Source organism: Thunnus albacares, chromosome 7, assembly GCF_914725855.1.
Source record: "Thunnus albacares chromosome 7, fThuAlb1.1, whole genome shotgun sequence".
NCBI lineage: Eukaryota > Metazoa > Chordata > Actinopteri > Scombriformes > Scombridae > Thunnus > Thunnus albacares.
This window is the reverse complement of record NC_058112.1, coordinates 19275942-19286866: the sequence shown is the minus strand read 5'-3', so window position 1 is coordinate 19286866 and position 10925 is coordinate 19275942. Positions and strand designations below refer to the sequence as shown.

General features: G+C 39.5%; 1 protein-coding gene across 1 annotated transcript; it reads left to right on the top strand.

Moving 5' to 3' along the window:
* Positions 1-2509: 2509 nt before the first annotated feature.
* On the top strand, positions 2510-10188 carry fbxl22 (F-box and leucine-rich repeat protein 22). The gene is made up of 2 exons (XM_044357249.1): positions 2510-2994; positions 6848-10188. The coding sequence occupies exons 1-2, from the start codon at positions 2657-2659 to the stop codon at positions 7194-7196; spliced, it is 687 nt and encodes a 228-aa protein (XP_044213184.1). The 5' UTR covers positions 2510-2656; the 3' UTR covers positions 7197-10188.
* Positions 10189-10925: the final 737 nt, after the last annotated feature.

Below are 10925 nucleotides of genomic sequence, written 5' to 3'. Positions count from 1 at the left end.
TGTTTGTTCCTTTTTTTATCTGTGGAGAAAAATGACCTTAAATTTCACTCATTTCTGAAACCCACTCCTTTTGTAGCCTTCCCCCAACCATAACAAATCCATTAGCACAACCAAACAACATGTAGAGGATGCAACTAGACACGAAGACAGGGTTGTTTATTTCTACCATTACTCTTTTATGCTCTTCAAAATCTTTTTATTCTGATGGTGCTAATATCTAGTTTTATCAATCTTTTAAATGGCAGAAGCTCCAATTTTTGAATTACTTCTTCACACTTCAGAATCATGCCGCCACACTGCCTCATAAGGACAAATCACCTTAAATATTAGATCCAGGTGAAGTTTATTTGTGACACAGTTATGAATTATAGTAATTACAGTATAAATTAATTGATCCTGTATGTTAGTTTGCTGTGAAAGCAACAAGAAAAATTAAACCTAAAAAAGGACAAAGTTAAGGATGATTGAAGTTGAGCTGAAACTATAATTGGATTAGTCACTTGACAGAAAATTCATCTGCAACTATTTTAATAATCTAATTGTTTAATTTTTTCAAGCAAAGGTATCTCTTCTCAAATGTGAGGTTTTCCTGCTTTTTCTTGTCTTGCTTATTGTTCAAACAAAGAGGCGACATGAAGATGTCATCTTGGGCTCTAGGAAGTTGTGATGGGCATTTTTCACTATTTGTTGATATTTTATAAAAGGATTGATTAATCAATAGATTATCTGATACTGAAAATTATTTGCAGCTGTAAATGAATGACCATCAAAAGAATATCTTCCTAATCTCACCTATAATTCTTTCAGCCTATACTGTAGCTGGGTGTTCTTTCTTTATACAGTTTTATTTTTATTATTTTTTATTTTAAAGTTTAATTGTAAAGTGTAAAATAGACCGACTGGGTGTAAGGTACGGTGTTCATATCAGGAACTGTCCTCTTCACCTGTTGCGTCATTAGATTTTGTAAGCTATCAAACAACCTCATTATGGCTTGTAATGGAAAACATCCTTTGATATGTCCAAGTACAACCTTAGAAAGAGAGAACAAAGTTTTAGCAAGCCTTTTTTTGTTTTTTTTGGTTGTTTTTCTCTTCCCTCTCACAAACATCTCAGCCCACACACACACACACATAAGAGCTCCCCTCGAGACACGTGCCAGCTAGTCAGTCTTCTCGCTCAAGCAGAAACAAGCACTCCTGTATGCAGAGGAACAGCTGCTCGTCCTCGCCTGCTCACAGGTGGCTGTGGGCTCACTACTGTCCCCATTAATGACACAAGTGGCCTTTTTTACCTCCTTTTTTTTCTTTTAGAGGCTAGATCACAGCTGCTAATAATAAAGCTCACATTGCGTCATGTTTGTTAGATCAGAAGTCTGGTTGGGGACATCATGACACACTGAGTCACCGTACAGATTAATCAGCCACTCAACAGTGGCATTTCCCAGTGTCTTTTGTTTTTTGGAGATTGGTGATAACAAGTGGAACAGGACATAACTGGTAAAGTAACAGGGCGTAACGACTGAGATATAATGGTATTCTGCCTCTTACCATCTCAATGTGTCCTCTGTGCTCCAATTGAGCAATTTCAAACACACATACTGAGTCATAGTTCTCTATGTTCTTTTAGGCAAGGTGCTATGTAACACTGTGTGCCCGTGACTTTCACTCACACGCAAGGCTTGCCAGGTGTAACTTATAAAACGATTAGGCTCTGTAATTATCCAGAATAAGAGAGGGAAGTTCTTAGGTCCCAAAAATGGGTCAAGTCGTACTGTACGGCGTCTATTCAGTCCAGCACAACAAGTGTCTACTCCTATGATTGTAAAGCTTGTCAGCTGTTGATGCTGCGAAGAGGCCAATTCAACTCAGTCATTTGTGTTTGTGGTGGTGCTGTAGTGGGCCACATTATGCTGTAAGGTGTTTCTAACATTTTTGCTCCTCTCTATATGAAGTGGACATTTAGCATGTTCAATTTTTTTGCACCAAACAGCAGCATATCTTTAAAAACAAATATCAGAATTGAAAAGGCACACATGCTTTGAATAAATCTGATATGGTTTTATCACAAAAAAAGTTTGATTACTAGTTAATTATTTAAAAAACATCTAAAAAATTACAATCACTACTCCTCCCTCATTGAAAAATATTGAATTTGAAAATGGCTTTAAACTGTCAAACTCACATACACACTGTGAAGTTGAAATTACTGTAATACAAAACACATTTTTAGAGTCTAGACAACTGAGAACTTTAACCAGGGAGGCATTAATTTCAGGGTTATTGTATAGCAGTATAGTGTGGAGGTGTTTCTCTTTATTGTGACGCTCAGTGTGTATCTGTATCTGAGAACTAGGCCAGGGCAGTGTAAACATCTGGCTCAGTCCAGTGGGCTGCTTACCGCCTGTTGAGAGCCATGACAGATGGAAAAGGGAGCGTATGGCTTAAACACTTCCATCTTTGACTGAACCAGCAGTTGTCTTCCCAAAATAGCCTTCACTCCACGGCCTTATATGTGCAGGCCTCCAGCGTGTGCCTGAGGAGGCATCATGTATCTAGGCCACACAATACGGGCTGTGGGCTCATTGTTGCTGCCTACCAGCAGGTCTATCACCGCCGCAGGGACAAGGCCTCTCTTGCTGTCTTGGGAAGGCTCACCATGCATCTCACACAGCTCAACCGTGAATGTCTCCTCCACCTTTTCTCCTTCCTGGACAAGGACAGCCGGAAGAGTTTGTCTCTTACCTGTCACCAGATGCGTGATGTCTTCCTGGACCCCCGTCTTTGGAACCTGCTCCACTTCAGCTCCCCTTGTCAGCTGAGGTGGGACAACTTTGTGCTGGGACCTTCTCTGCGTTACTTGACTATTTGCTGGTACTCCAGCAGGGTCCTGAAAGTTTGCAACATTGAAGACTGGTTGAAGACCTCGTTTCAGAAGGTCATCTGCAGTAAACATGAAAGCCTGGTCAGCAATTTCCTGGCTCATGTCTGCCACATGTGAGTGTATGTGTGTGATTATGTATTTTGGAATGATTTATTTTTTGTCAGTGATGAAATAGACCAACAGAAGACAGACAGAACAACACTAGCACCTCAAAATATAATCTGTAATGTAATCTGAAGCAGTGGCTTGTAAACACTTTCTTGGCTTGTAAACAAACTCGTGTCTGCTTGTGACTTCTCATAGCTCTCATAGTTTGGATATATCCAGGAGCTGTGACCAGTTCAACCAAAGATTGATTGAACCTCCAGTACTTTTGAGTCCTCAAGAATTGTAATTATCCTGTAATTCACAAAAAAAGGCAAAGATTATTTTTTTTAAAAAGTGTGAAAGCAAAGTAACAGAAATATGCTTTTTTCTGCTTTACTTTCCTCTCACGAACGCTCATATTTACCTTGTGACCACTTGAGAACTGCTGATAGAAAGCAACAACAGTACAAGCCACAGCGAATACGACCACAAAGCAGAAAGAACACCACTCTAAAACAGTCACAATTACATAAACATGAGAGGCTTTACAAAGGTATTTTGGATGTTCGAAATTGTGTAATTGTCCCTGTTCTATTGTCCGTTGCTGTTGCAGTTGTTTTTCACAAGATAATGTTAAAATGCTTTACAGGAGCCTGAGGTTTCACACAAACATTCAAAAGTTTGTCTTCAATAATTTAACGTTTGCTCAGATGTCTCCTGAAAATGGATCACACAATTCCTGGGTTTTTCAGGGTCGTTCACACCCACCACAGGCAACAAAACTGTTTTCATTTAGCGGCACATGGCTTACTGAAGCTGCCATGTTTAGCTGTAGGCAGCAAGGAACAAAATCATTAGAAACAGATGGTGTATCCGGAGTTGGCTACAGAAACAGAAAAATGACACATCTGTGGGACTTTTAAGACTGATTCTATTAACTAACATAACTGTGGTCAGATATCAAATTATATTTATTGAATGATGTGATAGTTGGATTTGATAGGTCACTGTAGGACATGCCAGCTCTATTGGCTTTCAGCCCTGTGCGTGGCTGGCTGCATGCAGGAATCAGCCTGGAGAGGCGTAATGAGGTCTCTGGACAATTTCTTCAAGGCAGCCAGTAATAACCGTTGATGTGAGGGAGCCTGGCCACCGCAGCTGGCCGGGACAAGAGGAGGGAAGAGAGGCAGGCTCATTCGCTCAGTGTATGACCCTGTGAGGATTTCCTGTATTGTGAAATTTGAGACATGAGAGCTGTGAGACCAGTCCAAACTAGAACCACCTACTTTGTCTGGGCCCTGTATCTCAACACCCTTAAGCCACACTCATGGCATACTGATAAACCCTCCCCAAACTGTCTGAAGGAGAAGAAAGCAAGTGCACGTGACAGAGTGGGAGGGGACACAGTGAAGCTGTGGGGGTGATAAAGAGTGATTTGGCCGCGGACCCTCCCAGTCAGCTGGAGACTGGAGATTTACGCAGGCAGGTGGAGCCTACAATTGGCTCTTTGTTGCTGTCAGAGGAATGAACATGTGCGTCTGTCTCTGCCTGCCTCTTCCTGGATAAGACTCCGCGTAAACTCTGACGCCAAGCTCACGGCTGTCCTTTTTTTTTTCTCTTCTTCATGGAAAAAAACTATAAAACATAGCATGTCTTTGGGCCTCTTTATAGTGTTGTTTCCAGTGTGATGCTTCTCTAATGTCAGGTGACTAAATCAGGAACTAAGGAACTTCAATTTTGATTATCTTGAAGGCACAGTACTAAAATTATACAACATGAATTAACATGCTCAACATGCCATGTAGTGTGGGTTGTACAGTGGGTGGCACAAGAAGCTTTGGCATAGTTAAACATTTTCATTGCAAAGTGAGATGTACACCATTTGAATAAATCGATGTTTTCTCCTGCAAAACAAGTGCCAGCATAAAAAAAAACACATCTTGGGTTACTATTTAAATTTCAAGTTATGACCTATGCTCACAACTTGCCTGCAACTTTATTTTTAAAATATTCACTTCTGAATTTAAATTGAAAGATGTTTGAAACAAACCCTTCTACTCCCATTTCACCCAAGGAGCTGAATGTGAAATCTATGTCGTAGCTCCTTTTAGAGTTCACTGGATAATTTGACCAGACGAAAAAACTGTTAGGAAACCAAACAGGTCATTAGAGAGATGATTACAGGTTAAGCAGTGTAGTTAGTGTTCTGCTGTGGCCTCAGCAGCAGAGATTTGTCCCTAGCTCAAACCAGACTGCCCCCCCACAGTTTGTTTTAATTTGAACTACATAATGTCTTAAACCTAAATGGAAAGAAGGACATACCACAGACATTTTTATGGCATACAGCATAGACAGATAGATGGATAAATAAATAAATAAAGATAGACAAATGACAAACAAGGGAATACACAAACCAAAAATGGCTGGTGAGAAAATTCTTCTACATACTGTAGCTGGATTATTACTGCACTTACAATTTATTTATTCAAATTCCAATTTTAGATTTCAGAAGAAAAAAAACTGGAGTATTTTTTTCAATCAGAGGGTGCAGTCTTGTAGTTGGGACATGTTAATAGAAGACAAGTGAAAAATGTGTCTAGAAACAGGACTAAGTAAGTGAGTTTGCCACCACAAGAGGTGCTATTAGCCAGTTGCCTGATGTTAAACATTACTTAATGTGTGTGTGTAGGAAAATAAGAGAGTAGAATCTGATGTGGACATGTTAAGATGAGGTGCACATACAGTAGTTACAGGCCTTTGTTTAAAAAAATATAAGAAAAAAAAACACTATGGGCACAAAGTAAGGGGAGGTGCCACAACAGGGTGGATTATGTAACAAGAGTTGATGACGTTTTTATTCCTTTCATGTTTACCTCTATGTACCTTCTCTGTCGAGACACACTAACTGTAGTCACTAGAGAGCGACTGAACCTCTAAATGCCACCAGCTTTGAGCTCTTTTCATACCACCGCTCCACCTCCCCTTTTTCTTTTTCTGTTTTTGGTAATGTCAATACGGTGCAATCACATCCTCTGATAAAGCCCCACATTGGCCCCATGCAACAATGCAGTGGGGCACGTGGATTGACTGCTATCCCATGTACAGAGATTACTGGGGCAGTACCCTCAACACTTGCAGGCAACTGGAATATGTTTGGCTCACATGTGGTAAAGTGGTAAGATTATGTAAGTCTTTATGTAATCTGCATCAGCAAACGTGAATGACATCCTCGATCTTTTGCCATCAGAGTGTCTGTGTGCCAGCTCTATACCACAGGCCTGCCAGTAGGCTGCAGTGCACCCCTGATAGTGGGTGAAAACATGCTGTAAACATGTTTTTCACAGCAAAAATTCACTGTAATTTGTAGAGGTCATTCCTGAAAAATGAAGTATGAAAAAATGCATTTTTGCCATGTTATATTTCATCAAATATCCTGTTATTGTTCTGTTCAATAGCACCATAGTCCATTTATTCACAAAAGCTTTTTAGAGGACGGAAACACAAATGCCCAGAGGGACAGTGTGTAAAGAATAGACAGCTTGGTCAGGGTATTAAACTGCTTTATCATTAAACAGATCATGTTTCTGCCTGTCTGTTTGCATTCACATATGGCAAAGATTAGTCCCTGATCTATATGTTCTCCTCTGAAATCTGATTGTATTCAAGAGACCCAAAGAGTATTTATTTGAAAATAAACGCACACGCCAAATAGCATTGCTTACTTAGGACTAGTCTTTCTTTAAACAAACTAATCCCTCCCTACTATATGATATGTCCTGAGGCATGACGTGCAAAAATAACCGCAGGCAGGTCTGTACTCCATCACGTGTGTGCAAACCTGTCACTGGGTGATGATGTTGACTGCTGTCTGTGTCACAGGTGTCCCAACCTGCTCTCCCTAACCCTGTCTGGCTGCGCACACATCACTGACCAGGATGTGATCTCTGTGCTGCAGAACTGCAGGAGGCTGCACCACCTCTACCTGGAGAACTGCGTCCGCATCACTGACAGCATATTTGATGGAGTGGTGGCTCATGGCGTCAGTTTGGTGGAAGTGAGGGTGGACTTCTGCAGGAACATCACCCAGGCGGGGCTGCAGGCTGTCAGAGAGAAGAGGCCGAGCATTTGGCTGGGTGCGGAGAGAAGCGCAGGCATGATCCCCGACAGCAGGCCCGAGGAGGATGTGACGCTCAAGAGCACTCTGCAAAAACTCCTGCAGTTCTCCTGATAGAAATGCTTCTAAATCTTTACACATGGACTTATCATACATAGACATGGCTGTGATGCTTTTATGCTGATTTGTATCTATATTTTGTGTTTTTGTACCCTTAAGGTCGAGATGAAATGAAAAATGCCTTTTTAACCCTTTTAGATCACATCACCAGTCATATTGTGCTTCCTGTAAAACAAAATATGACGTGTGCTTATGTAGGCTTAAACCTGATTGGTTTCAACCAATTATATCATGACATCCACCCATTAATCGGTCTTCAACTTTTGGCGGCAAAGAGTGAAGATTCACTACGACACGCCCACTTTTCCACATTCAAATACATCACGATACAGAAGTTTCATTTGGACTTTAACATCTTTTTACATAACACACATTAACTATGAGTCTTACTTACAAAGACATGCACTTCCTCAGCTGTCTTTATTACAGAGAGAATTACACACACACAATAAAGTCTTAACTACACATGTGGCCTTATCAGTGATGTCAAATCAATACACGTCACTGATAAGGCCATTACACAATTTCATTCTTAATACCATTAGATAGTTTGATTAAAATATCACACACGCCTATCTCAGAGGGTTTACACACACCTACACAATAGAAAAGAACAAAAGACATAAAGGTTGCACTGTGAGATCCACCTCTGTCATGGTAAAAGCATGTCAGCGATGGGAAGGGTTCTCCAAGGGCAAAGTGGCCCTGTGCCTGAGCTGTGATTGGAATCGTGTTATATAAGACTGTGAGACATTCAAAAGTAGGTTGATTAGGCAAGTGTGTCTGTAAATGCCATGTGACAAATTTATTGCAGGCTGCTGCTGCAGGGCGCTCCCTGTCCTGTGAGTGCATATCTGAAGAATCACCATGTATTCAAACAGAAGGTTAATGTAATAATAATAAGAGGAAGCTTTTTTTTTCTATCCCACGAGAGCGTGTGTTTTTCAGATATTGTTCAGAGGAAAATACTGTATGAAGCAAATTTTCTGTTTTCTTTTGATATTTAAGAAAGGTCAGAATACTGTGTGTTTTTCTATCAACTGTGTGTTTTTATACTGACTCTGTGTTTTTTTTTAACTTATTGACTTTGTTAAAGAAAATTTTCCATCGCTTTGTCATGGACAATAAAGTTTTTTAGAATATGAATCGGAATTTTTATAATGATGACAGTTTTTAGATTTGTATTTTTTATTTTAAATGACTCCCACTCTGTGATGGTGTTTAACGTTTCTGAAGAAAAGAAATCTTAAATAAGGTTTTATTTGTCATTGTAATTAAAAACAATTCCACACACTGTATATTTAATATGATTCCACAGAGATGGAATCATATTAATATACATGCAAAATGTTGGGGCTGTTGACATCAACTCTAAATTGCATTTTGTAACAATATACAGTACTGTGCAAATGTTTTAGGCTAAGAAGTTTAGATTCTTATCTATCGTGCAATACCATCAGCGAGGCATCTAATCAGGGCCAATTTTATTCTGCAGCATGACAATGACCCCAAACATACAGCCAGAGTCATAAAGAACAATGTTCAGCCACATGATATTATGATATGCCACCCCCATCCTCCCCACTCACCACCCACAGAGCCCTACATGAAGAGACAGAAGCAACTGAGACGCCTAAATCCACAGAGGAACTGTGTCAAGTTCTCCAGGAACAACCGACCTGCCAAATACCTTTAAACACTGTGTGCAGGTGTACCGAGGAGAACTGCTGCTGTTTTTTATATTTAGATTTCATTTCAGTGTCTTCTACTACATTTTGAATGAAGATAATTGATAAATAAAAACTATTTATAGCATTATTTCTGAAAGCATCCTAACTTTACTTTTAGTGTCTCAAACTTTTGCACAGTACAGTATATCTGAGGAAATTGTATCCTATCACTAGTTGATTGATCTGATTTGTGATTAAACAAAAATGAATTTGTATTTGAACTCTGTTTAAACATGTTTGGGCTTGGTTACATGAAACGGAATGAGCTGAGGAATGTGGTTCGAGTGGTTTAGGCAGCAGCGTACATTTCAAAAACTCCAGTTGGCAATTACAGTAACTGTCATTAAAAAAGCATCAAGAGTCCATCGATTGTAATTTTTCATCCGAGTGATACCAAAATTTTGCATATTGAGTTGATACTGCAAGAGTCAGAACACATTTAAATGAGATAGAATCACAGTATTTACAGGATTTTCTCCATTTTTCTGCCCTATACACACATAGCATCCCTATAATATATCTACACAGTACAGTATGTACCAGGCTTACTTCAAACAAAAAGCGCCCGAGGATGAATAAGGATAGCATACATACTGTAGCATGTTCTCTTTTAATATACAGTAATGTGCTGTTTTCAAAGAAAGTCCCAAACCAAGTGGATAAATAAAACTCTGCTGCTTTACTGCACCGAGACAGAGACTCACTGTTTAGAGGCCAGACAACAAATGCTATATTATTTACTATCATAAATACACCTTGCCAGGATAGAGCTTTAAGAGTTATGAGTTCCAGGTGGGGAGACTCCTGAGGCACATCCGGCTGCCTACAGCACTCCAACACAATAACAGGCCTGAGCGTTAGACACAACATGACTGTATCAAAGCGTCTGTTTCCGCTAGAGGCAGATTTTTTTTTATTTTTTTTTTTTATGGCTGTATCATTTCAAAAGGAGACAATCTTGAAAGACCTGTTGCCCAGATGTCTGTGCTTAAAAGCGCTGCTTTTTTTTGTCACCTCACTAGTAGGTTTCATATATAGTATGTGTAACATCGTATGACTCCTCATTCATGTAGCTCCTTTAGTCTATCTAAATTGTGAATAATGCATTCAAGCCCAGCCTTCGCTCTCATGGAATCCAGTGAAAAGTAATAATTTGTTTCAATGAACAAAAGGTCAGTTTGTGCCTGAAAAGAGTGGCTACTCTGTTGAATATCATTTCATTAAAGAGTGAAAGTCACACTCAGAGCCGAACAATGTTTTTTTGTGTGTGTTACTGTGTGTGTGTGTGTGTGTGAGATTTGATATTTACATAATTATGCAGAACCATAAACACATAATTAGGAAATTCACAGTATTTGCTGCTCAGATCTCACACATTTCAGGAAATGCAAATGCACTTATACTAGATCTGGTGTAATTTAAAGCCCTCAAGATCAAATGGACCCCCACATGCGCCTGTCTCCACTGTGGAGTGTGAAGGAGCTCGAACTTGTTTAAGCAACCTTGCCTGAGGAAGGACAGACTGACTTTGGGGGGTCGGGAATAACTATGTCTTCAAACAGACCACACTTTGCAATTACAGTATATCCCTCCTTTATGAGAACAGTCTGGCAGAAGGTTCATCTTCAAAAAAAAAGTGCTTAAGTGGAATATTGTGTCAACAGATTGCTAGTTGAAGCTTTACTCAAGATGAAACAGTTGATTTTTACGACACTGCTTCAGAGAACATACAGTATTTGAAAAAAAACTATGATGATTTATTTGAACTGCTTGAGGAGTGTTGTCACATTGCCAGTCTTTCTGGTAATATGTACTTTTAAATATGCACATTAGTTGTAGCACTTGTATTATAATATTCTTTTTTTAGCGGTCTAACTATTTATTGAGTTATTTTATCCTGTGTGTGTGGTTGAGATCTGTGTGTTTGTGTGTGCTTTGCTTGATATACTTTTAAATGATCCTGCTTGATGAAAAAAGTTTTTTGAACTGATCT

Excerpts from the sequence above, each read along its gene's own strand:
- fbxl22 (XM_044357249.1), top strand. The coding sequence starts at position 2,657 with ATGCATCTCACACAGCTCAACCGTGAATGTCTCCTCCACCTTTTCTCC. Across the intron at positions 2,995-6,847 it reads CTGGCTCATGTCTGCCACAT|GTGTCCCAACCTGCTCTCCC; the intron begins GTGAGTGTATGT and ends TCTGTGTCACAG.